Below are 27,943 nucleotides of genomic sequence, written 5' to 3'. Positions count from 1 at the left end.
CACGTATCATATTATAACTTTAAAAAAAAATTGCTGATATAAAAAAGTGATCACAGGAAGTGATTCGTGTCCTCACGTTTCATGGCGGCAACCAATAGGAATCTTCGTAATTTATTACAAAACATAGAGATTATATTTTCCACCAATCACGCGTAATCTTCATCGGAGCATGAAAGTCCATCGATATAACTTTGTAGTGTAGTCCTCTTTTAACGAAATTGTTTAATTATCAACGATTATTTAGGATATTCTATTTATCCACTATCCTAGATTCACAAAAAGTATTGAACTAAATTAATAAATTCCGTCATAATATATAAATACGTCTTATGATTTTTTTATTTCATCAAAAATTACCACCTCACAAAAGTTATAACTTGCATGTTTGTCTAGTTCGAGTCAATGCGCATGTCAAGTTGAAAATTGCAAATGGCGGCCGTTGTTATTGTTCGTACCGAATTAACTATTTGTAAATTATATACCAATCTTTTTAGCGATTTTTCTACTGGACTGATATATTGATGCGATACTATAACTTCTTAAAATTCAGCACGACGCATTTTATGTACGTTTTTATGTGCTTCAAGTGATTTTTCGGTATTTTATGTGTGTCATGCAAATGGGGTAAGCTGGAATTATCGGATGTCGCTTAGGTTGTTTTGGATAGTTTCAATAGGAAAATGGAGTGAAGTTCTGTGACCTAAAGTGTTAAAATGGAATCTGCATAAAGTATTTTAACTATCGCGTTACGTTTAAAGTGAAAAAAGGGTCAGGAACGGCTGTAATTTGCGAATGTTCCATGCCGTGACTGCACTCCCCCGTACATTTCAAAATGGCTGCTGCTCTTCACGATGTATGAGCTTTGCGTCACTGGAACATAGATCAGTGGACTCGATTTGTGTAGCAATATCAGTGATTCTAGTCTTGTGATTCGTTGTGAAAAATCGAAAATAAGCCAAGAAGAAAGCCCCGAACGCACCTGGGGCGGGACAAAAGTGGCGTATCATATGTTTTTGGAGTAGTGGACACTGGCCATTAAAGACTGATATTGCCTAGCGAAGCGATCGCGCCGGATAGTAATGTTGCGCTTGAATTTCCAGGATGATTTTCATCACAATGGAATAGAACTTGTGTGGAATTGAACGGAATGTGACATTGTATGAGAGGTAAGTTTATTTTTTTGGTTTATTTACATTTCGCGTAGTGTTAAGGGTGGTACGTCGAAATGGACATGGGGTCGAGCCGAGTGGAGTTGCGGCCGTCCGAGCGGCCGCGGCCGTGTCCCCGTGGTCCGAGCGGGTGTAAACGCACATATAATTTCCTATGTTTTAATCTGTACGCTAATTAAGTTAAATTTTCGGGTTGTGTAACTAGTGTTGTTGTGTTTTTCGGTTGTCGAAACGTCGACCTTGCGGTTACGTGCGAAGGATCTCATATTATAGTGTGACATTTCTTTGCTCCTGTTGCGTTTATTCCGATTGTGCGCTTATGAAAGGTGAAATTATATACCACGTTATTTTATTCTTATTAGCACATGATTGTTTGTCAATAATGTCAACTAGGTAAATAGATGTTAGGTTAGGCATGGAATATTACAATAGTAAGTTCCTAACTTTCAGTTATAGATATGATAACATTGCTTTATGAATGAAGTTAATATTATCAGTGTATTGTTTTTTGTCTTATTTCATCATATTATATACATTTCTGTTATATCAGTTACTTGCTTCATTGTATAATATCTTGAAAAAAAAAATTGTTTACAAATGTAAGTATTGATAAAGTTATTCTTCTTAGGCTCATCTTGGGTTTTTAAGAATGTTTCTTGTTATATTATAATATCTAGGTTTCATCTAAAGAAAACTATGTATATTTGTTGCACATGTTCCAGTTATTTTTAATAATATGATAAATTTTTCAAGGTTATAGTGATTTTTTTACCATGTACAGATGTATAGTAATTTTATTATTTATAAAAATGTTGTGAAAAATAAAAACACAGTAAGCAGCAAAAATATCTATTCTATGAATGAAACCATAAATACAAGAAATTTATAGTATTAAAAATACTTGTTTTCTGTTCCAAGTAGATTTATCAGCGGACTATAATAATCAAAAGGTGTTAAATGAATCTATTGTGATAGGCTCCACACTTCCACAGTCTAAATTTGATTTTGTTTGACAAAGATACTTACTTCTTTCTTTCTCAAAAAATTTTTTTTTTAATTTTTTAAGAATGTTTCTTCTATATTCTATTCTTTTAATTATATGAGTGAAATGTTATAAAAATCTGACCTGCTTCAAGAAGCTTATTGGGACATTAAAGGCATTCTTTAACCTCATAAGTCCTCTTATACTGGTACAAGTACAAATTCAATTCGCGTTTTGAACTTATGTAGAAAAAAAACCCGATGCGCATAAACTACCCTGGGTTTACAAGCTTTACTGTGCTTTCTCATGCAGTTGTAGGTTTATTATTTGTATAAAGTGGACCAAATTTATAGTTAACCACTTTGTAATAATTTGTGTCACTACATTAAAACAAATAGCTCATTAATTATTTAAAGTCAGGCTGCGGACTGGAATTATGGTGTCTGAAAAAATATAGTGAGTTTCTAGTGGTGGGTGGCTAGACTAGAGGTAAATGATCCCAAAAACATAGAACTAACATCTTTTAATCTTTTCTTTCTAGGTATACCCTATTATTCTTGCCTTTTATTCTTATTATAAAATAAAAATCCTAATTTTAATTATAGAATATAAATTTGATCTGGATTACATATGGATTGGATCTGTCTATGTCAAAAGTGACGTTTTTAGTAAGTTTCTAGTAAGTAATTCTTGAACTTGTCTCTCATTTGTGTTTTTGATAGGATTAAATACTAATGTTAATACCAAGATTAATGGTAGGAGTGTCTAAATGTTAGATTTTCAGTGAATTAATTTTACAAAGTATACTGTTAGGTACCGTTTAGGAGGTTGTGGCAAATGTCATATCCTCAAGCCGCTCAGATATCAAAATTTGCCAAGGCAATTGTAATTTTGGTTTGTTTAAAGATTCAAAATAGAATGGAATGGAAGAATCAGATATTCTTGGGGCTCTGGGTGGCTAGAAAATAATAAAAAAATCGTAGTTAAAGGGAAAGTGGCATGAAGTAATTAAATACATTCCTACCTCCATACCTTTTTGCATGGATTTGTGTAATTTTGACATTAATATGCATACAAATATCTTAAACTAACTTTTTATTATATGTTTTTTACAAACATCATTTCCTTATGGTAAACTAGAAACAGTAAAAACGTAGCTATAACCATTCTATTCCGTGGTTTTTGTCAGTGTGTGATGTGATATCATTTATATGTACCTAAAAATAAGTTTTTGCCAAAAATATCATTTTTGGTACAAGCTTTTATGGTGATTACTTTTTTACCACAGGCAACTAATACTCATCGAGACAATTCTAAAAACCCCAAACGCAATTAGGTTAGTGGGTCAAACTTCTTTTTTGTATGAAAATCTTAAACACAAAAAAACATCAATTTTATCTACCTTGCACTTATACCTAAGTTAATATGAGTGACCAAATGAAACAACATTAATAGAAAAATGTTTGGTAAATATGGTATAAAGCTAAAAAAATCTTAAATTTGTAGGTACCTATTGAAAATGACCCACACACTTTTCAATCAAGTTCATTTATTTGGAAGTTTAAATTTAAAGCATAAATAATAGCTAAGAGCTATTTCAGAATTTGCTTGACAATGTGTTATTAAAAAGTTGTTAAAATTATTTTGATGGAAAAATTACAATTTTTGATATTACTTGATAATGTGAGAAAATATAGTTCTGTGACATTTTTTTGAATTTATCAAGTAAAAAAACAATTTCTACATTATCCTATGTCCTGTTAAAAATTAAAACTTGAATGTACTAGCAATTAATCCAATTATGTGGAAACATAAGGAACCTGTTAATTATACAAACATTTTTTTATTAAATGCAGTCAAATATACCAATGTTTTCAAAAAAGGACCCGCAATAATTAATGTAAATAGTATTGAGGTTATTTAGGGGTTAATGTTTGTTTAAATACTAATTAAGGATAATTGGGGCATTATCTATGAAAAGGGACCTTATTGTCGATGGATCATAGTATTCATATCGGAGCTTCGTTAATAATGGCATAAGCACCATCGACAATAATGTCCCTTTTCATAGATAACGTCACAATTAAGAATAATTCCTTATTTTTTTACCCAGTTTTTGTCTATTCTATAACAAGGGATGAATCTTCTAACTTGGGTTAAATAGGCATTCAAAATATTATGGTATTCCAAAACCATTTTTCGATTTAGGGAAACATTTGTAAAATAAAGAATATTTAAGAAGCTTTTATAACATAGTTATTATTTTATGGCAACATTAACCCCCTCATCTGCTGTCATGGACAAATTTAAATCTATTGTTGTTAAATATTAAGGTCACCATTTCATAAAGTTACCAATTTTGACAGATTGCATATGAGGAGTTGGTATTGATTTGACCAAGGGTGTCTTATTCATCTACATTTAATTGATTCCATTTTGTTGCTAAAATTACCCACGCAAGTTTTTTTTATTACATTTGTATGTATAGTAATTATTTCATACACATAATAGTTTAAAGCTTATGCCAACACACTTATCTAATACCTTTAAACGGGCAATTCTTGTTTATATATATATTTCGGGGATCTCGGAAACGGCTCTAACGATTTCGTTGAAATTTGCTATATAGGGGTTTTCGGGGCTGATAAATCGATCTAGCTAGGTCTTATCTCTGGGAAAACGCGCATTTAGTGTAGTAAATAAAGGTAGTGGACCCCGCAGTAATTCCTCAGCCAGAAAAAACTTTACAGTATGATAAAGTATCAATAAATAAAAAGTATTGTATAAATTTCCAAAGAATAATAATAATAGAATTAAAGTAAATACCTAAAGTCTTAAATCGTTAATATCTTTTTACGGAAAAATGCTCCGTTCAAACTTTCTTCACCAGACATATTCATGTAACGTATTGCAACAATATATGAAATATCAAAAAAATATCCCAGCAGAAATACCAGTATTAATAAAATAAATTTTTTTGGCGTGTCTTGGACCGGAAAATTGCTCAGTCTAATTTTTTCACTGGAATGCCATTTTATTGCCGTTTTATACCTACAAAATGAAAATCTAAAAATTTTCCACTCTCAGTTTTTAATAGTTCTATAATACATACATTTCGATACGCATTTTTTTTGGATTTTTTTACCCACTGCGCCAAATTATATTCTAAGATCATATAAGAAGAAAAAAATGACAGAGCAATTTTCCGATGAAAATGAGCGTCAAAAAAAGGAAGTATCATAAAAAAATATTCTCATGTTTGACAAAACTTTTAGATTTTTTTCTAGTATCACATACTGATACAAATAACTTATTTTGTAAAATAATTTTGGACTGAGGAATTACTTGGTTCAATATATAATCAGATTTGTGTTTTTACCTAACTTAGGAGTGTTTTTTTTTGGATATTTATAATGTTAGTCTCGGCTCATACTATACAATAACCAAGGTAAATTTCATCGACTGAGAAATTAATGCATGGGTCTCCATACAACAACTTGCTTCATTTACTACACTAATTTTTGAGTTTTTTTATGTTTTCCGAGGAAAGTTCGGTCTCCCATATATTTTATAACATAATACATGTTTTAACTTAAATAAAAACTAATTTTCGAGAAACACTATGAAATCAATTAACCCCTTACTGCATGAAATAAAAAATATTTGTTTAAATTTGAACTTTATTAGGTGTTAATAGAGTTGAATATCATATCCGCCATATATGTGCCATAGATGTGGTAAAGGGTTAAATTAGGATGAATTACAGTTATTAACTATGTTCATTTTTTTGCGATTCACCCCCAAGGTGAGAAGTCTTATCATTATTATCTTATGACAAGTGTTGCCAGTTTACATTTATATATATGTTATTTTAGGGAATTGCTTTATTTTTGTTAAATAATGAGAATAGAAAATTAAACGGTTAAAACACAACAACACTAAAGCATAACTGGAAAAAATCTTGGTAAATGTGATAACATAGTCATTTTTAGGGTTCCATACCTCAAAACCTACCTAGCCTAGGATCACTCGTGCGTCTGTCTATCTGTCCGACCATCCCCCCCCCCCCCACACCCCTTTATCTCCGAAACTACTGGCTATAATATTTTGAAAAAATATATGAAATAGTTCTTTACCTATAGATGACAGGAAAACCTATTAGAAATGTGCAGTCAAGCGTGAGTCGGATTTAATTACAATACAATACTCGTTATTGCACACCTCACATACACGTAGCTACTTAATTACTTAGTTTTTGATCCGAACCCTACGGGTTTTTTAAAGACACATTCACGTTCTACATAAAAAAATACATTGTTAAAATTTGGGTAATGTACGGAACCCTTGGAACGCGAGTCCGACTCGCACTTGGTTTTTCTTAATTTTTAGGATTCCGTACCTCAAAACGAAAAAACGGAAACTTTGTAGGATCACTTTGTAGTCCGTCCATCTGTCCGTCTGTCTGTCTGTCAAGACCCTTTATCTCGGGAACGCGTGGAGGTATCAAGTTAAATTTAAAAACATATACTCAAGTGTGCCCTTCATCATCATCCTGGCGTCAATCCCGGCTGTGCCCCCGCGCGGGGCGCGAGGACCCCGCCTCATCACTCAAGTGTGCGCTTGAAGCTGTGAAAAAATCAAACTTCTAAGTTAACGTAAAAAAAAGATACAGCCGTTTATGCTGCAAAAAAATTATATTTCGACACTCAAGGGAATCAACATTTAAGGCCAGAGCACACCGGCTGCGTGTGCGTAGACTTGCACGTGCGCGTGCGCTAAAATGTTGGAACCGCGCACGCACACGTCACGCAAGCGGTGTGCCGTCTCTCATAAGGATCAGTACATTATAACGCCCACGTGCACGTCTACGCACACGCAGCTGGTGTGCACAGGCCTTTATAGGGTAGGTACTTCCTATTGGCCTAGAATTCGAAGGGAAATTCTTCTTACTTAGCGTCTTTACTTTAGTATACATGCTTTGATGTTATAAACTGATTTTAACTAAACGTATGATTCCAGCATGGCAGCGGACAGCGACGGGCTAGGCTCGGCGGGCGGCGGCGCGTGCGGCGTGGTTGTGACCTGCGAGGGAGACCTGCGCGACCCGCGCTTCCCCGCGCGCCTCCGCCGCCTGCTGCGCGAGCTGCGCACCTTGCTCGCCGAGCCGCACCCCAACACACTCAAAGTGAACAAGGTATAGTTGCTGTCTCACTCACTGTACCCAGTGCTACCTGGGATGTTGGGGCTCCAAATCTTACTTGATTTGGCTCAAATGAAGAATTAGCGTCTATAGTTCGAGAGTGAAAAGCCCCACACTAATACACTCAAAGTGAACAAGGGATACTGTCTCGTCTGTGTCTCTCACTATCCAATCAGTAGGCTTAGCATATTAGCGCCGTGACAGTCAGCGAGTGTCATTTTCATGGAAATTTAACGTTTAATGTTGACATCGCCACACAGTTGCAAATGCCAATGCAGTGTCTTTATAAAGCCGAAATTAGCGTCGGGTACTATCGGCCACACTGTTAACTGTACATGTGTGGACCTTATGCCTATTGTAATAAGGTCCACCGATGTACAGTTAGGAGGGTTGTTGTTTGTACTGTAAATTAAAATTTATGAGTGTACTATTCTACTTCAATGTTTCGTCCTACTCGATAGCTATATTAATACCAGTGGGGAGACACTCCTGATTTCGGGCAAACTCTGCTCCGTTCGGCTCAGCATTGTTCTGAGCAATTAGGGTTGACACAACTTGATGTCCCTTTGCACGACCACAAATAAGATAATTACTTGAATTTTGACAACCCTAAATAGTCGAAAGGGATAGTGCTATAAGTTAGAAAGGGATATCACGGTTCGACCCTGAATCACTGTCAAACTTCTGTTTTGTAGGAAGTGTCCTTTCTGTACGGTAGTACTATTACTTATTCTGAGATAATACACTCCTTTCTCCAGGTGGAGCCGTGGAACTCAGTGCGTGTGACGCTCTCCGTGCCGCGCGCGGCGGCGGCGCGCCTGCGGGCGCTCGCGGCGGCCGGGGCGCCGCAGCTGCGGGCGCTCGGCATACTGTCCGTGCAGCTCGACGGCGACCAGGCCGTGTCGCTGCGGCTGCAGCACGGGACCGAGCTGCGGATCAACACGGATGAAGGTAGCTACTAGATAATAGTACATTATTGACGAGGCTCGGAAGTAGCTACTTGCAGGCTGAGGATTCGTTTTAAACGGACGACCTTGGGAGTCCGTTTAATTGAATCCGAAGCCAGCAAGTAGCCTTCCAGCCGAGTCATATATAGTGCTTTTCTCAAAAATGCTGCAAGAAATATAAATATAGTAAGAATATTTTACAGTAGCAACATTCTTACGTATATATTTACACAGAAAAAAGTAGAAACAATTGAAAAAGTTTGCATCGCAATTTTATAATAGAAGTGTATTTTTCAGCCAAAAATACGCCAAGCTATTTGAGGCAGCTAAATAGTCGCGGTACCAACATTATAATAATTATTACTAATCATATGTTTGGCTGTTTAATGGGCCTGTGCCTTCATTTGATATGGCAATTTAAACTTTTAAAAAGTTTGGAACTCGACAAATAATGGAATTTGTATGCAACATTGCAGTCCCAAAATCGAGACTGCAATGTTTACTTTTTAATTTATGACTGACCATAAACTCCGCACTTCGCGACCTATTTTTTATATGGTAAAGTCGACTTTGCCGTCCATTTTTGAGAAGAGATATCATAGTTTATTATTCAAGTAGGCATATTACAATGCGCTTATGAACGTCAAATAAAGCTACACCGGCTCCAACCCTACACCTCTGCCTCGAGAAGATTTAACCCTTAAATGCATAGTGATGTATTTATACATCACGACATAAACATCAAATTTTATGCATAATTAAACAAATTATATTTGTTCTTGTATATTATTTCAATAGTAAAACTAATCCATTTTCTGAATTATTACATAAATTTACGCAGTATTTTAATTTATAAATATTACATTTGTTTAAAGACGAAATGTCGGAAAACTTGGAAAAACCTGGAAGTTGATGATTTTTAGTATGTGATTTTGGGCAGATTTTTCGGGGTATGTAATTATTTTATATTTAAAAACTTTATCATAGGTATATCACAAATAGTGTACCTTTCTAATGGTAGTAAAAAAAATCATTTATATATTACTGTAAATTGCATATTTATATAAATATGATTTAGCCAATTCAACTTCTAACACTGATTTCGCAGTGAAAATCGAAGTTATTTTTTTTTTACTATTTTTCCTAGAATCTACAAACAATTATGTGATACATATATAAATTTTGGGCAAAAAGAAAAAATCATGCATTTAAGGGTTAAGTCCCCCCTCAGTTAGAGGAGTAGCCCCTCACTGTAGTGGTAAGGCCCAGTTTCTCAGTTAGGGTTGCCAGACGGTCGGGATTTGGCGGGATTCTCCCGATTTTTAGCATGTGTTCCCGATTCCCGACAAAGGGAAAACTGTCCCGAAAACAGCTTCACATTATAAAACAATAATTGTAAGTTCCGAACTGTCACTTTTTGCCGCCACATTTTTTTTGTTTGTTCATGTTCTCAAAGAATTTATACTATTTTTATATAAAAACCTCTATGGGCTGATGGGCAGAGCAGCTGACGTAGTGCCAATAATGTAAAATATCGTTGTTTTTAATACAATTACAGTAGAGTCCGGTTATAACGACGCCCAAGGGACCGCTGATATTACGTCGTACTAACCGGACGTCGTACTAAACGAACTGCCAATTTTAATATGTTTTTTTATCAAAAAAAGAAAAAAGAACATTTCTTTTAAAATATTTATTTACGTTAGTATTACGTACAACACATTGTCTTAAATGGAGAGACTTGTGTGAAGACGTGTGTGTGTTAGAAGAAGCCACTTTTCAACGTACGCGTACTCACTCGTCATCCGCAAATTACTCGAAGTGAGTCGAATTCCGTAAAATAATAAGTCGTAATTCTTGGGGATCTAATCAAGATGACGTTGTTTTATCACACAGTTCCTATGGCCACCTCCTGTGTCCATTATCAGATCAGCTCGAAGGTAGGTACCTACCAAAATATTGCATTGTCACCCAACACATAGTTATGTACATATGTGAAGTTTAAGCTCAATTGAATAATGGTAATTGGGTTTTATTTAGTTTGCAAGATTACGAAAAGTCACATGACTATTTCATCTTGCTGCGTATAATCAACAGGGCGAGGGGTTATGGGTGCGCGGGACGGAGTAAGCTTCTTACCAACAATTTATTTGTAAAAACTACGTCGCTCGTCGTTGTAACCGGACTTGACGGACGGATTTTGAGTCAATTTCCGTCGTTAAAAGCGATCGGTCGTTATAAGCGGAGTCGTAATAAACGGTTGTGCTTTCATAGTAGCTTATACTAAATCCAAACAAGTGCTTATACTTACGTCGCTATAAGCGGTTGGTTGTTATATGCGAAGTCGTACTAACCGGACTCTACTGTACTTTAATTTGAATGTTTTTTTTCCCGACTTAAGTCCCAAAATCCCGAAAAATAGATATTATTTCCCGATAATAGCGCCTTTCGATCTGGCAACCCTATTCTCAGTTCAGAAATGATGTAATAAGCGGTGGTTCGCGCGGCACGATCAAAATGTATTGACTTGAATGGTACTAGGTTTAGACGACAGCGGCGGCGCCCGCCGCCCCGCTCGCCGTGTGCGCCCAGTCTGCAGTCTAACAGTACTTTGCTGAGGGTGGTATTCCACCTGTCCAATATTGCGTCTCACTCTCTCATTAAGCAAAATGTGAGACGCAATACACATTGGACAAAGAAATTGGATAGGTGGAATACCACCCTAATGCTTGTGCTGCTCCACATTCACTGCTCATCCCCTTCATGCTGGTAGCGACATTATTGGTATAAGCAGGGAAGGCGTTTACACAATATTCTTCTGTCGGTCTTGCACTCAATGGCAAATATTGCAAACTAGAGTCTAGATTCACGACAGCCGTGGGCTGGAGTGAATTAAAGACTCGAGTTTGTAATATTCTTACCCCCAAAGTTGCACACAGTGTTTTTCATCACACTTGCGCAGAAAAAACTAAGCAAAGTAATTCTTAAATACGGTGACATTTCAAACATTCGTCCGCCATATTGTCTTTTTGACATATTAGGCATCCCGAGGGAGTTATAGCTTTTCTTTTACAATCCATATCACCCGCGGTAATAATATAGGCCTTTGTCCTTCAGTATACCTGCAATCTGCGTGAAATAAGATCTTTTTCGAACATGTGTGATGAAAAATATAAAAATTCTGTGATAATTTCAACTGCCTAGCTATCACGGTTCTTGAGACACACAGACACCTGACCCTGACCTGGGGCCTGGTGATAGACAGACAGACAGACTGACAGCTGTGTCTTAGTAATAGGGTCCCGTTTTTACCCTTTGGGTACGGAACCCTAAAAAGGTATACGAATTAACACGCTTGTATTTTCCAGATGCGAGCACCTCCCGCGCCCAACCCAACGCCGAGCTGCTCTCGGGCCTCGGCGGCATCGGCCGACTCCTCTCCGACGACGGAGCCTCCACCAGCGCCGAACCCCCTCGGGACAACTTCAAGAGTCCCAACACTGTGTGCCCCATGGATGGGAAACTGCCGCAGAACATACCTACCCCTACATCGGACAGATGCGAGTTCCCGTTCGGAAGTATGACGCAAGCTAGGGTCATACATCGGAAGGAGAATACGCTAGGTAAGAAAATAAAGCTACATTTAGAGTTGGAGTTATGTATAACTCGTGTCCCAGTACTTTGTGTCATGGATAGGAAACTGACGCAGAACATACCTACCCCTACGTCGGACAGATGCGAGTTCCCGTTCGGAAGTATGACGCAAGCTAGGGTCATACATCGGAAGGAGAATACGCTAGGTAAGAAAATAAAGCTACATTTAGAGTTAGAGTTATGTATAACTCGTGTCCCAGTACTTTGTGTCATGGATAGGAAACTGACGCAGAACATACCTACCCCTACGTCGGACAGATGCGAGTTTCCGTTCGAAAGTATGACACAAGCTAGGATCATACATCGGAAGGAAAATACGCTAGGTAAGATTAGTTTATATGTTTAAAATATATATTTACACTCATTTAGAGTGGTCCCTCGGTGGAGACTTGGGTCCCAATATTGCCGTCCATGGGACACAGGTCCCATGGACGGCAAACTGCCGCAAAACATACCTACCCCTACGTCGGACAGATGCGAGTTCCCGTTCGGAAGTATGACGCAAGCTAGGGTCATACATCGGAAGGACAAAATGTGGTTGACAAAAGTTTACGTTTGACAAATCTCTAGTTTGGCTGTCAGGCTCAGGGGACACAATTTTTTCCTCAGACTAAGGGTCGGTTGCACCAAACCATTTGTCACCGTTAAAGCGTTCGCTAAATCTTATTGTATGGGAAGTTTCATAGATCATTGCTGCGTGACGTTGATCAGTCTGTTAACAGTAGTAGGTGCAACTGGCCCTTACACTGTCAATCAGTAACTCTTTGGTAACACTGATATTAGATAGTCAGCTTGGAACTGTCAGTCCGGATAAAGCTGACCAATTTTACAGACACGAGACACGTCACAGGCGCCGATGCATAACTAACGACATTGGTGTAATTCCTATACACGGTGTAACATGAGGAAGCTGAATGATTTAACAGCGTATTCCTGATCATATTTAGAGACAAGAATGTCCTATAAACTTTTTTAAATTCGCCTAGTTTCAGGGTTAATACCAATTAAAAAGAAAACTAGTTTTTATTGTTACATAACAATGCCTTTTTGATGGCGATGTTGCTGCTATGGGACGTAGTCTAAATATCCTTATTGATAGATGTCAAAAAGTGACAAGTAACACTTTGCATGAAATAAGTTTAAATTACGAAACAAAAAAAGTAAAAACACATTTTAATTGACAATTTTACCAATAACATTTACTTTATATGTACAAATACATTCAAAAAATTGAAAAAAAAAACAAACAAACATAATTTATTTTGGCGAAATTGACCTAAACTCATTAAATTTTTTCCTTTTTTTGACCTCAGAAATGCTTAGTTAAAATCTTTCTTATTCCTCGTGAGCACCTTGTATAATGTATTCGCTCTACTCACCATATTTTGTTAGTGTGTGGATCGCCTATTGGGAAGTTGAACACGAAAATTAGCCCATCATCCTTATTAGTCCGTTAACATTGATTTATTTGAGGAAAAAGGGTTCTTTATCCCTAGGCCCTTTTGATTATGATATATAAAAGTTATACAATAATCATTTAAAATTATAGGAGGCAGAATACAAAATCACATACATATCTATATTCAATTCAATTCAATTTCTTTATTCATAACGTAAGTTACATGTCAATTTTATTATACATATTTACATCTTATGTCTATTTTATATTAACAATAATAAGTATCTCATTTCAATAATCACATATAACATTGTTTGTATTCATAAATTCATCGAATGCGTAGAACGCCTTATCTATTAAATATTCCTTTAGCTTTCTAATAAACATATTGTCTGATAAGTCTGCTGACTTCAAATTATTTGGCAAACGATTATAAATTCTAGGACCTATGTACCACACACATTGTTCAGACTTTTTTAGTCTGTGCCGGTTAGGGAGGAGATTATTTCCATTTCGGAAGTTAGAACCACGCATTCTAAATTCATTAAGAGTTTTTCGAACTACCTTAGCCACTTCAAATATGTACAGACCTGGAACAGTCATGATCCTTAACTTCCGAAATAGGCTACGGGCAGGTGTGTCCCAGGGTACCCCAGCCATAATCCTAATTAGCCTTTTTTGCATTATAAACACCCTTTGTCTGTCCGCTGCTTGTCCCCAAATATCAATTCCGTACGTTACAATTGACTGAAAGTAAGCAAAGTATGCATTTCTGACACATTGCTCATCAAGCATTTTTGTCAGTCTCGATATTGCAAAGCATGCCTTGCCTAACCTCTTACAAAGCTCGTCTATATGGGTATCCCACTTTAATCCAGAGTCTAAGGTGAAGCCTAGATATTTTGCTTTGTTTACTAAAGGTACTTCGATATTGTCCAGGACGATATTCAATGTTTGGGGTGGCAAACCCCTAAGGTTAATCTGGATTACATTGGTTTTATCCAAGTTAAGCTTCATACCATTGATAGTGAACCAGTTCTTTACATCCCGCAGCAGGTAATTAACTTTAGATTGCAGTTCTGTGAAACTAGTGCCCCAAACAACAAAAGCACTATCATCCGCGTATGCGATCAGTTCACCATGCGACGTACACGCTGACAAGTCATTAACTAATGTAATAAATAAATAATTACCTATTACTGAACCTTGAGGAACAGAAATGGAATCAAGCGATTGATAGTTGGATCTTCCCTTATAGCCATTAACATCTACTTCACATAATTGTTGCCTGTCCTTTAGAAAGGCTTCAAATACTTTAAGGAAAGTTCCCCGAATGCCGTAATGGTCTAACTTCTTAATAATAAGCTTATGGTCTACGAGGTCGAATGCTTTCGACAAATCGCATAGCACTAATGCAACTTTGCATCCCAATTCTTGTTTCCCAGCGATAGTTTTCATGAGTTGTCTGGTAGCATCTACTGTGGATTTTTGAGACTGATAAGCATATTGTTCCTTTGCCAAGATACCCTTACTTGTCAGATGATTAATTAGCCTATTTGCAAGACCCAGTTCAAAAATCTTAGACAACACTGGTATTATCGATATAGGCCGACACCCTTATAAAAATTGTTTATTCGGTAGATATTCGGCAGTTGAACCGAACTGTTCTGCCGAATACGAACATTGAAATTGAATTGAAAAGGAATTGATTATGTTTATGTTAAATTATGTTATTATTGAAAAATATGCCGAATACCGAATATTCGGCCCATCTCTAGTTAAGATATATAGAGTCCGTCTATAGTTTAGACTCTAAACTAATTAACTTTGCACAGATTTCATTAGCACAAAGTGAGGGAGTATCATTATAAACGTCTTATTTCCATAGAAATTGGTCATTAATGATGACATTGGCCCGATTATCTTGGTCTGATTAAAGTGCCATTTGCCATGTAAAATGCTACTTGTAAAAAATGCTATGGCGGAAACTGGCATAAATGACTTTTGGCGCCAGTAAGGTCTATAGAGCTTATGACCATTGTGAGTTCGCTGTGATAATGACTCGGCGAAGGGATTTTTACATTTTCTCAGCTTATTGCGAGGTCTACAAGCTCACGAGAGCCACTAGTTTTAACACGGCAATACCTACATTTTGTTTTAAAATGGCGTCGTTTAAATATAGCTGACATTACCTATACCTTAAACATTCCACGTTACTATTATGTACTGTATTTCTTTTTGCCCACAAAATTCGACAAAACGTACTCTGTCACTCCTGTTAAAAGTTGCATATGACCATCCCTTTCAATTTCATGACATTGTCATGCCTACAGATCGTTAGTCAGAGATATAGTCGTATAAGCGAAATGGTGATTAACTGATTAGTCCACAGACAAGAACACTAACTAAACTAGATTCTAGAAACGAAGTTTGATGACTATTGCGTGTCATTCTCAATCAGTAACATATAATAAATGGTCAAACTTTGTTTCGGTCTTGAAATAAATTTAGTCTTTAAACAAAATCTGTTGCTCTAGTACAGTCAACTGTAAAACTATGGGTGCACAAATCATCTCAAAAATATGTCCCATAGCTCTTATGTCAGCGAATTAAGAACTATGAGACATATTTTTCAATAAGTTGGCTACACCCATATTTTTACAGTTGACTGTACAGTGTTTTGCTAACTTTTACATCACGCGACCCCATTAGTACGAACAAAATGTTTCGCTTATGTATTGTTTTAAGGCTGGCAGAGGCTTCGCGACCCCCCTTCGTAAAAGTTGTACAGGTTTACAATAAATTGTGTCAAAATATTTTCAATAATGTTAATATCCAGAGAGGAAAATTAGGACTACGTTTGTATGAAAAGGCGATTTCGCGCGGGTCCTCCACTTTCGTCTTAAGAAAGTTGAAGTTAACAAAAAATACATGGAAAAGGCAGGTTCTGTAGAATTATATGGTACCTAATGGACAATGTCACCAACTAGGTTTTAATATTTTGTAGTTGAATGTTACAGTTCAGGTAAAGTTAAGAGAGCCTAATTTTAGGCGGAAATATATACCGCTTAAATCAGATTTTCATGTAGTTTCGGGCTGTACCCAAAATTGTATGTTTTTACAGGCTTATGTACCGAGAAGCCCTAAATGTATAATATTATATCAGAGCTAATAAAACCTCTCTTCCGCAGGCATCCCCGGCCCCGCGACCGTCCGCCCGCCGGCGGAGTTCCCCCGCCCCTCCACGTCGTTCGCGGGCCCGCCGCCGCCCTACCCCGCCAAGACCCCCCCCAACGTGGCCATGTCGTCGCCGCTCCTGGTGAACCTGCTGCAGAATGACGCCGCCGCGCCCGCGCCGAGACCCAAGCTGCCCAAGCCGCACACGGCCAAGCTGGACACTCAGGACGGACAGGTGACTATTGTTAGGGCAACTTTTATAGTTCATTTTTTTTAGCATTAGAAATAAGGTAAACAATCTTGATGTGTCTTTTAATTGCAAAACACAGTTTAAAAATAAGTTATGGCAAATATGTAACAATTATGATTATATATTAATCTAATACGATCATTTATATTCTTCTGCTTTCATAAGTAATGGTTACTGATTTTTAAAAAGAGTTTTTCAATTAAAAGACGTTTCAAGATTGGTTACCTTCTTTCAAGTTCTTTCTAATGCTAAAAAAAAACGAACTATAGACACAATATCTGGTGATGGACACAGGAGGTGGCCATAGGAACTGATATAGAGCTAATAAAGAGGAAATAAAATAACGCAACGTACTTAATTGGGAATATTACGCAAAACTCTGCATAGAGGGCGTCATTAGCACAATCACAGGGCCTACCGCGAAACATGAAAATCTAAAGGCCCATTTACATGGTTCGAGTTTCTCGCCCCGACCGTGCGATTATCGTAGCACGAGGAAAAATATAGTATCATGTAAACTATACTTACGATATCGCACAAGACGGAGCGATAATCGCCTCGCCCTTGATGATTGGATGTCTCCGTGTAAACAAAATTTGAATGCGAGAATCGTACTTCGAGTTCATGTGCTATTCAGTCTCCATCATGAGTGTATTTTTAATCTTTATTTTCATTTTGGATCAAACTCTTTAATTGCCAACTCATGCAAATATTAATAAAGTGCTGCTTCTCTTGCATCCCTGTTTTTGTAATTGATGTCTTCCGGGTTTCATATTTAAGCATTCGTAGCTTTTATACATCTGAAATAACCTTACAAGTTCCTTTCAAGTTGAAGTTCCAAGTTTGTACGTTTTTTTTAGAAAATTTTTAATTGTTTTATTAATTGCCATAACTCATAACAAAGTTTTTCTTTTCAAAATGCTGCTGTCTCCCGCTAACTTTTTTTTTCTTATAGTCAATGCCATTCCATTTTAGCTAAGAACCAATAATAAAATAAATATAACTTAAATTATATTAAAATTAAAAATAATGTGAGTAATAACTAATATAATTACAAATATTGACAGTATGGTGGTAATGATTAGTAAATAATCACGTAAGTTGACAGGTAAAACTCGTATGAAAATCGGTTCGCACCGATTCGTGCGATACTCGCACGTACGTGAAAAAATGTCATACGAGAACCAGTTTAGACGAGTCGAGAAATCGTAAGCAAATATCTCCCTAGAATGCAGCTCCCCGTGTAAACTATTTCACCTGGCGATAATCTCCGTACGAGTATCGAATGACATAATCGTAAGCGAGTTTTTATTTCTCGCATGAATGTAAACATTTTTATACGATAATCGCCTGACGATTATTGCATACGATAATGTCATACGATTTCTCGCCCCAAAACGTGCGAGAAACTCGCACCATGTAAATGGGGCTTAAAGTTCGGTTTCTGCCTCTCTATCACTCTTGCCTATTCGATCGATAAACGCCTGTACCGCCTTGATGCATCAATGTTATAGTGAAAACTCAAAAAAACTAAGGCCTAGTATGTATTTATAAGTTACTCTATGGTTTACTATGTGCACTAGAGCTGCACTCTGGCGGCAGAACATTGCAGTAATGCTCCCTATTGAGGCTTGTAGCGCGCTTATGAATAACGCCAACGTCAAACGATCGGAGTAGGGGCGCGCCTTTTTAGTTAAAGGAAATTGAACCTTGTAAACAACAAGTTACATTCCATATTTAAACCTTCGATCAAAGATGTGCACGGTTCAGGTGTGTCAGCTTCGTAATATTAAAACGTCCGTATTCCAGATGGAGCTAGCCGTGGGCCGCGCGCCGTTTGAGTACCGCGCGCCACGGCCGCCCCTGCCACGGCCGCCGGCCTCGCCCGCGCCGCCGGCCTCGCCGGGGCCGCCGGGGCCCTCACCGGGGCCCGCGCCGGGGCCGGCGGCCTCCCCGCGTCCCGCGCCGCGCCCGCCTCCGCCGCGCCGCGCAGCGCCGCCACAGAGGCCGCAGTTGCCGCAGCAGCCTGTCTACAGGTTGGTATAGCACTTAACCGTTGCGTGACCTTATAGATAAAATTTCGACGCTGCACTGGGAAACGACGCCATAATTAAACTGTGGATTAGACATGAGAATTTTCTGTTTTTCGATGTCGAATGTCTTCTCATTTCGCACGATATGGCCAAATTTTATGGCTTAATATTTAATCAAAAAAGCGTAATTTATAAACAAATACTAAGTTGTAATTTCCCCTCAGGGCCCCGCTGACGCCGGGCGCGGCGGCCGGCGGGCTGCGGCCGCGCTTCCCCTCGCCCGGCTACGCGGCGGAGTTCGCGCCGCCGCCGCCCTACAAGCAGTACCCGCGGCCGCCCCGCAGCCTGCAGCCCGTCACCCACGAGGACCTGCAGGCGCTCATGCCGCCCTCCACCACCTCCATGGACCAGAAGACGCAGTCCAGCTTCCAGGTGAGGCACCTTTATAGTCTTCACACATGTGGACCTACAAACAACATTTTCGCGATGCAGGCTGCATACATATCCAATGGATATTATCCACAATATCTAATGAAGGCAAAAGTCGATCGTTAATCGGTATAACAAATTTAGGCTCGGAACCGGTTTTTCTTCATACAAAAAATACCGGTATTATTACGTTCTTTTTCGTTCTTTGGTTTATTATTTCATTTTTTAATGGGATCTAGTAATACGATGTTGTTAAAAAATAAGGAGCATAAAATAAATAAAAATATTATGCTATTTTGGGTTAAATAAAAACCGGTTCCGAGCCCTGATTCGAACACAAACTCCAAACATTTTCTGGGTATGTCTTGCTCTGAAACACTGCACGCGAATCAACGTGAGACCAAGGCATTAAGCAATGAAGTTTCTTCACATACTATATTCTGTGTTAATTCCGCAGGAGTTCCAACGTTACCAGCAGCAGTATAACGCGCGGCAGCGCGCCGCCTCGGCAAGCGCGCGCGCCTCCGGCACCACGGCCGACTGGAACGAGCCCTACCGGGACTCCCTCGCGCTGGCGCTGCCCGACCTGCCCGACATCGACCTCGACCAGCTGCAGCCCACGCTCGACGTGCTCGACGACTCCGCGCTCGCCTCCATCTCCGACAACCTGCTCTACACCGAGTCGCGCGAGCAGCCGACCCCCGACGCCATACTCCAGGAGATCGCCGGCCCCTTCAACGGGCCGTACGAGTCGCCCGCGCCGAGCGTCAACTCCCCGAGCCTCCCGAGCGCCCCCAGCACGCCCAGCACGCCCAGCGCGCCACCGCCGCCAGTGCCTTCTAAAGACGACATGCCCCCTCCCCCTCCCCCCGCGCCGCCCGCGCCCGCGCCCTTCCGCTCCCCGCCGCCGCCCGCCGCGCGCCCCGCCCCGCGCCCCGCGCCGCCCGCCACCGCCACCGTCGGCTCCCAGGCCACCGCCCGAGAGATCGAGGAGCAGAGCAAGCAGTACCTGATCAAGACGCTCATGCGCGACGACGCCGACATCCCGCCGCCGAAGGAGGACAAGAAGCCCGAGGAGCTGACGGTGGCGCAGTGCAAGCGCGAGGGCGGCGAGCCGGAGATGTTCGGCATCGCCAAGACCACCCCCGCCGAGGACGACTCGCGCCCGGACCCGCTCAAGTTCCGGAAGAAGGACCCCCTCGCGCAGAAGGGCGGGAAGCCGCGGACCACGGGCGCTAAGGAGAAGCCCGCCACGTTGAAGGACAAAATCGTGCGAGAAATCAAGCCCGCCAAACCCGCGACGCCGCGGCCGGCCACGACCCCTGAGGCGCCCCGCTCGCCGGGAGAAAAGGAATCCATAAAGCTCCGGCTAAAGTTGGACAAGAACGAGCCCGTGGTCCAGCCCGTGTACAAGGCGGACGTCAGCTTCACGAACCCCCGGCCCGGCGAGCCCGAGCTGCGCGTCCCTCCCCTCCACATCTCGCTGCGGGGCCGCAACTCCGCCGTCATCAAAAACTCCAAGAAGGAGAAAAAGAAGTTCGCTCCGGGGGACCTCCACAAGAAACTCAAGATCAGAAAAAACTCGGAGTCGGACGACAAGCACCGCCGGGAGGAGGAGATGCCCTCGAAGCCGGTCGAGCCCGCCGACAATTCGAAGGACGAGTACCTCCACGTGAAAAGCTTGAAGCTCAACAACCACTACGAAGGCGACTCGATAAAGACCGAGATCCCCGGCGACAACAACGTGGTCTATCGCATGAAAACGATATCCAAAAACGCCCACATAGTCACAAAGGACTACAAGCATCTCAACAACAAAGTCCAAAGCTTGGACAGTCTAAAGAAGAAGAAGTCCAAACTGCTCCCTGACAGCGGGAAATCCATGGAGAAGGACCGCGACAAAGAGTGGAAGAACGACATGCTAGACAAGGAGGGGAAGTACGCCCAGAACGAGGGCTACAGAGAGACGCCGAACAACCACGAGGCTAAGAAGAAGTTACCCGACAAGGACGCGAAATGTGATAGTAAAGACAGTAAAGAGGAACCGAACAGTGAGAGTGTTAGTGGTGCTAGTGAGTTGGAGAGTAGGTTGCTCAAGTGTCATAAGGAGCGGACGCTCAGTGCGGACGAGAGTGCGGACAAGTGCAGCGATGACAATAAGCTCAAACGGACTGTGGACGGCGTCGTGTCGCCCAACGGGCTCATCACGGAGAAGAAGAGGAAGATTAGCCATAGTTCCTGTCCAGGTGTGTATGTCTGCTTATGAATATTGTAAAGGTTGGATATCTTTACAGCCTTCTTTGCTTAGTGGATGATTTTAAACAGAGGATTGATGAAGAAGGTACAAAATAGATATTATAATTGGTTGTTGTACAAACAGCAACACTCCTAACTGTACATCGGTGGACCTTATTACAAAAGGCATAAAGGCTCCTCTTCACGTTGGGCCAACTCCAACGCCAACGAGGGACGCAGCCATGCGGTAGAATGAGATAGCAATATCACTTGCTCCCTCTAACGCATAAATGCGTCCCTCGTTGTCGTTGGCGTTGGCCCAACGTGAAGAGGAGCCATAAGGTTCACCGATGGACAAGGTTCCTTGCAAGTGGTGGAGATGCTGTTATCAGAGTTGGTTAAGCAAATGAGGTTGGAAAGGTAACTAACATTTACAATATTAGTGTAATGTTTCCAACCACAGGGCTGGTTCTTCATTAAGACAAGTGCAATCTTAGTGGCAACTTTGCTAGTAGCAACAAATTTAGCCTGTTAGGGTCCATTTTACACAAATCAAGGTCAAAATTATGTATTTTTTACTTTAACTCTGTTAAAGTGAAAAAACTCTGTTTATTTGTTTATTTATATTTATATATGCAAGTTTTGCATCAGTGAAGGTTGTAAATATGTATTCACGTCTTTCATATTGATGTAATGTTCAAAATGTATACATATTTATGATGTTCACTATACATAAGCTAAGAACAACAAAGAATCAATCAATAAATATGTCTTTTCCATACGGCACATGTAAAACATGTACTTGTGCGGGTTTATTATAACTGTTTTAAACACCACATAAAGGAAGTGCAAGCCATGTGCAAGTAACCCGCGCGATCTGCATAATTGGACCAAGTAACTTGCCCATGATGCTTTTGCGCAAGTACCCCGCGACAGTTACATGCATGAAGTGCAAGGACATGCAAGTAACTTGCGCATGCTGCTTGCGCAAGTTATATGCTATAGTCTGTATCTTTAGGTATTTAAATAAAAGTAAACAAACAATTTTTAAATTTTCGGGTAGTTACATTTATTGGTTAACCAACCAAATACAAAACCTGGATCTGTCACTGAACGCCCTGACTTTAACCTACATTATTTGATCATGTAATGTTTTCATGTACCCTCAACTGGCTTAAGGAGCCATTTGAGGGTAGATTTTGTTTACTTTTATTTAAATACCTAAAGATACAGAGTATAGTTACATGCATTAAGTGCAAGCACATGCAAGTAACTGGTGCAAGTACCCCGCGACAGTTACACGCATGGTAACTGGTGAAAGTATCATGGTAATCTTAGAGAATGTAGCGCGGGTCTACTTGCGCAAGTAACATGCGCCGTGTGCAAGAAATATTTGTTACATTACATCTCAGTAAGTTGTGTACATTTTCGATCATTCGCTTGACTTGCAAGAGCTTGATATGCAAGAGTGATACAGGCAAATCTATCTGAACTATTGAAGATGTACTAATAACTTAGCACCTGGGTGTTAAGAAAGTGACACCATTAGTGCTAAATTTCTTGTGTTTATTATTCTAATTAAATATACTTACGGTATAGCTAAAACTAGATGATATATTTATTTTTAGTGTCTATTAAATAACTATGTAATTTGTTGGGAGTCCTATTGGATTAAAATGAAATCACAAATACTACTATGGTGTCTCTTTATTTTGCATGGAGTAAACCATGGCCGAATACCTAAGAAAACGTATATAAATAGGAGATAGTATAAGTCCCATCACGCTCCGTGATTGTTGAGCCATTTAGGGTCCTAGCTAAATTGGGTATCGTCTTGGGTCGTCCCATTCGTTTTTGGTCAAGTTCTTAAATTAGTCCTATTCTGCTTTCGTCACTCATTCTACATTCGTCACAATCGTCGGTGGCTTTCAATGTAGAATGAGTGACGAAAGCAGAATAGAACTAATTTAAGAATTTGACGAAAAACGAATGGGACGACCCAAGACGATACCCTAAATTGGTTGTTCAATACTTGCGGTATGGAATGTCCAATTTAGCTAGAACCCTAAGGCCCGCTTGCACCATCCCACTAACCCGGGATTAAGCGGTTTAACCGTCAACCCAGTGTCAAATTGTACTGGTAACCATGGTAACTCCAGGTTTAACCGGTTACCCCGGGTCAGTGGAATGGTGCAAGTGGGCCTAAATGGCTTAACATTCCCGTGCACAATGTACACCCAGCTGCATAAGTACCTTGCTGTACTCTTAAATGATGAATCCACTACTTGACGCTAGATGTCGACTATGAAATAACTCGCGTTATGGTAACAAAACTGATGTATGGAGTTACCACTCTTGCCTTACTTACATTTCTCTATGATAAGCGGTCATCCATTAATTACGTCACACGAATTTAAGGTTTTTTGACCCCTCCCCCCTCCTTGTCACACTTGGTCACATTTGACAAACTCCTCCCCCCCCTGGTGAGACGTCACATTTTTTCAACAAAATCGGCAAATCGAATTAAGTATATAATCGAATTAAGTGTATAGTAATTTTTACTCAAAATATTTTTAAAATATTAGTAATTTTATTACCCAAAACTGACTGTGAAAGAAAATTAAACTAATAAAAAACCGGACAAGTGCGAGTCGGATTCGCCCACCGAGGGTTCCGTACTTTTTAGTATTTGTTGTTATAGCGGCAACAGAAATACATCATGTGTGAAAATTTCAACTGCCTAGCTATCACGGTTCATGAGATACAGCCTGGTGACAGACGGACGGACGGACGGACGGACGGACAGCGGAGTCTTAGTAATAGGGTCCCGTTTTTACCCTTTGGGTACGGAACCCTAAAAATGATTATCATTCCAAAAACTTGTTATTTAACTGTACAGCGAATAAAATAATTTAAATAAATTTTTCGGTTACTGATGAAGTTAAAGTGGGGGAGTCACAAACTTTGTGACGTCACTTTAACTTCATTTCCTCCCCCTCCCCTTCCCCTTCACCTCCTCCTTTTCACAACATGACACATTTTCTTCACCCCCCCTTAGGGGGGACCCTAAACGTGTGCTGTAATTAATGGATGACCCCCAAAGAGTGATTCAGAAGTCCTAATCATAACCAAGAAAAAGTTAATCCACCCAAAAAACTACCGAATTGGATAATAAGGGCCAGTTGCACTAACCACAGTTAACAGACTGATCAAAGTTACGCAGCAGAGATCTATGAAACTTCCCGTACAATAAAATATAGCGAACCCTTTAACCGTAACAGATGGTTTGGTGCAACTGGCCCTAAATCTCATCACAATGTCCAAGTCCTTCACGTGCCGGTATGATTTGCAGAGCCGGTGGGGTCCACCAACGTGGGCACGGTGCGGGTGTCGCCGCCGCGCGCCGCCGCCTCCCCGCCGCGCCGCCGCGAGCGCCCCAAGGACAAGTCCTACTGCAAGCTGGTCGCCGAGCGCGCGCGCCAGGCCTCCGCCGCGCAGGACCGCCAGGACCGCCCCGACGACAAGTTCGTCGCGAGATCCCCGGGACAGGCGCAGGGCGAGGACTCGGGCATTGAATCCATGGATGCGCTGTCGGAGAAGTCCCCCAACCAGGCCAGCCAGAGCCCGCCCGGCCCGCAGCGGAAGGAACGCCTCGACATGCCGCGCTCCACCTCCCCTACCTCCGTACATCGCATCATAGGCGTCCCACCTCCAGCCTCTGATGAATTACTTGAGAGGTTAGCGTTAACTGCACCACCGAGGTACGAGCCGCCGCCCGATCTGGACGACTTGGGCGATATAGAGGCGGAGCTGGCGAAAATGCACGGCGACCATGACCAACCTTCACCGAAAGTTAACGGCGATGACGCGCCGCGCAGACCCCCGGACCCACCCCGACCTCCCACTCCGATCCGCCGCGATCCTGACTCCGAACCGAAACCGGAGGAAAGCGTGAAAGAGGAGCCTAAAAAAGAGAAAGTAGACGATTTCGATCCGCTCCCGAGTAGGGTCAGCCCCCCGTTATATACGTACTCGAACCAGGAGAAAGGCGCGACGGAGGAGGTCAAAGAGGAAAAACCTGTAGCAGAAAACGGCGAGGCGTCGGAGGAACACAAGAAACCGGACGCTAAACTGGAGAGGTTGCCTATGAAAGCCGATTTCCCAGATAAAAGTCTACTGGAGCAACTTCTCATAGAGATTCCGACTCCGGACTATGTGGCGAAGAGGCCTGAGTCGCCGTCCCCGTCGGCTTTAGAAAGGGTGGCCAGGAGTAGCGTCCGGACGAGGTCGAGCAGCAAGATGAACAGCCCCGCCGACGGACCCAAAACACCCCGTCTCAGCCCCGGACTCCCCAAACTGGAAACGAGGTCCGACTCCCCCGCGCTCCAAAACCCCCCACGCAACTGCCTTAGGAGCGGCTCGGTCGATAAAACGAGCCCGAAAACCGTGAATGCTGTCGCGACGGTACCGGTCAAACCGGCGCCCGGAGCGAAACGGAAGCGGAGAGAGTCCGAAAGCTCCTGCGCGAGCACTATCAGCTGCGAAGAAGGCCTATCGCCCGCCGGGAGACCTAAAAAGAAGCCCCGCCGCGTCGACGGCGTCAAACAACCACCGGGCGCCGAAGGCCCAAAGGAGGGCCGAAAAAAGGACTCGGACAGCGACAGTGACGAGCCCCTAATCTGCAAGGTGCGAGGGAAGACGCCGGCCAAAGTAGTGAAAGTGGTGAAGGCGGTGAAGGGGCCGGTGGAGGCGGTGAAGGCGGCGGAGAAGGGCGTGGAGGGGGTGAACACGCGGCGCTCGGGCCGCCAGGCGCCCGGCGCGCCGCCGCTGCCGCCCGGGGCGCCCCAGAGGAGGAAAACCAGGAGTGCCGGTGAGTTTTATTTCATCCTTTAGGTTTAACATCGTCTTTGTAGCGTTTTTCCAGACTTTTTGGCACCTTCACGACAAGCTTCTTTTAGACTTCTAGAAGATTTGGTCATATCTGTTTTAGGTTCCCTGTTATCGCTAGAAAATAAAGTCCTATCCGGCTCTTAGTATCTAGATTATCATAAATTAAAAAGTGACGTATTTTGTCGTTAGATAAGTCCCTGGCCCAATATTATAGAGTTCTATGATACATTTTCAAGATAGTTGAAATTCGTCTAAAGGGGCCCACTGATTAACAGTCCGCCGGACGGTATCGGCCTGTCAGTTGATCGGAACTGTCAAAATTTTGTTGTAACTGACAGGCCGATACCGTCCGGCGTACTGTTAATCAGTGGGCCCCTTTAATATCACTATGACAATGTTCAAATTTCAGTTCGATAAAGTGAAACATAGAACCCTGTAATATTGGGCCAGGGAAGTGCAACCATCATGTCCTCATTGAAGATAAATACCATGAGGAAACTGAAAAATTCAAATCCTTTCTCGGTTAGAAGATCAGATGACGGCTTACGCCTCATATGCCTATGGATTTATCTAGTTGATGCCATACGCTGTTAACAGCCTCACATTGTATGGGAGGACTTATTTCTAAAGACCTTGGGGTTGTACTGCAGTATTCGGCCTCTACTGAGGTTTCTTTAACCGAGGCCAGGGCGTCTTTTAATCTGAAACGTCGGTTAACTTCAAACTCTTGTAAATCCATCTGTCAGATTATGCGATTTTGGTATTAAGAAAAGGTAATAGGGTAGATATTTGGTAGATTTAGCCAAGTTTGAAGTTAAGCGACACAAATCATTTTGGTTCGATAGATCCCGTAACGTGAATATGTTGTTACAGTGGAGGCCGGGCCGCTGGCGGCGGGCGTGCGCCGGCGCCGCTCGTCGCGCGACGGCAAGTGACGGCGGCGCCGCGCGGAGCCCCGCCCCGCGCCGCACACGCCCCACCCCGCCACCCCGCACACACCCATCCTGCTCTACCCGCGCGACTGATCACCGACCCCTACGCCACGACGGAACCTTGACGGCGATCGCTGTACCCTTCCCGTGAGCTCGAGCTTATACTGATGTGTTGGTGCCGGCGATGTACGCAGACGCTAGTGACAACCGTGTTAAACTCGTGGTAGGTATCCCGACGAGAGTAACCTCGCGTGTTGATCATTCAGCGTTTTTACGCAGTTCTTTAGGGTGCAAATTTGCAATTTACAAAATTGGTAAATTTTCACAGAAAAACACATTCATTGAATAATCAATACTACATTCAGTCATTTTGCAATACCAATGTATGTAAAATGTTCACGCTCGCTGCGATGCCTATATAAAATGTTTGAATTTAGTTCTTATACTTAGGAAACCGCTGTATATTTAGTTCCCGCCCGCTAGAGGGCGTTTCAGCTGTCAGATGTACCTCCGGTGTATTTGTTTGGTTTTTAACTGATTTTTCCTTTCAACCCTCAAACAGATTTAGAGCCCCTATGCACTTGGTATGGCACTTAAAATTTAGGGGTTCTCTATCTCAAAACCATTGCTAGGTTGCCTTGAGGTC

At 41.4% G+C, this 27,943-nt stretch overlaps 1 protein-coding gene across 1 annotated transcript; it reads left to right on the top strand.

The window, feature by feature from the left end:
• The first annotated feature begins 410 nt into the window (after positions 1 to 410).
• Positions 411 to 27,463, top strand: LOC134800824 (titin-like). The gene is made up of 10 exons (XM_063773381.1): positions 411 to 1,166; positions 7,171 to 7,345; positions 8,110 to 8,302; positions 11,667 to 11,921; positions 16,543 to 16,763; positions 18,588 to 18,814; positions 19,036 to 19,243; positions 19,698 to 21,486; positions 24,828 to 26,345; positions 27,239 to 27,463. The coding sequence occupies exons 2-10, from the start codon at positions 7,172 to 7,174 to the stop codon at positions 27,298 to 27,300; spliced, it is 4,647 nt and encodes a 1,548-aa protein (XP_063629451.1). The 5' UTR covers positions 411 to 1,166; position 7,171; the 3' UTR covers positions 27,301 to 27,463.
• Positions 27,464 to 27,943: the final 480 nt, after the last annotated feature.

Source organism: Cydia splendana, chromosome 20, assembly GCF_910591565.1.
Source record: "Cydia splendana chromosome 20, ilCydSple1.2, whole genome shotgun sequence".
NCBI lineage: Eukaryota > Metazoa > Arthropoda > Insecta > Lepidoptera > Tortricidae > Cydia > Cydia splendana.
Note: the sequence above shows the minus strand (reverse complement) of the source record. Positions and strands in the feature narration are given on the sequence as shown.

Excerpts from the sequence above, each read along its gene's own strand:
- LOC134800824 (XM_063773381.1), top strand. The coding sequence starts at position 7,172 with ATGGCAGCGGACAGCGACGGGCTAGGCTCGGCGGGCGGCGGCGCGTGC. Across the intron at positions 18,815-19,035 it reads CCGCAGCAGCCTGTCTACAG|GGCCCCGCTGACGCCGGGCG; the intron begins GTTGGTATAGCA and ends ATTTCCCCTCAG. Across the intron at positions 19,244-19,697 it reads AGACGCAGTCCAGCTTCCAG|GAGTTCCAACGTTACCAGCA; the intron begins GTGAGGCACCTT and ends TTAATTCCGCAG.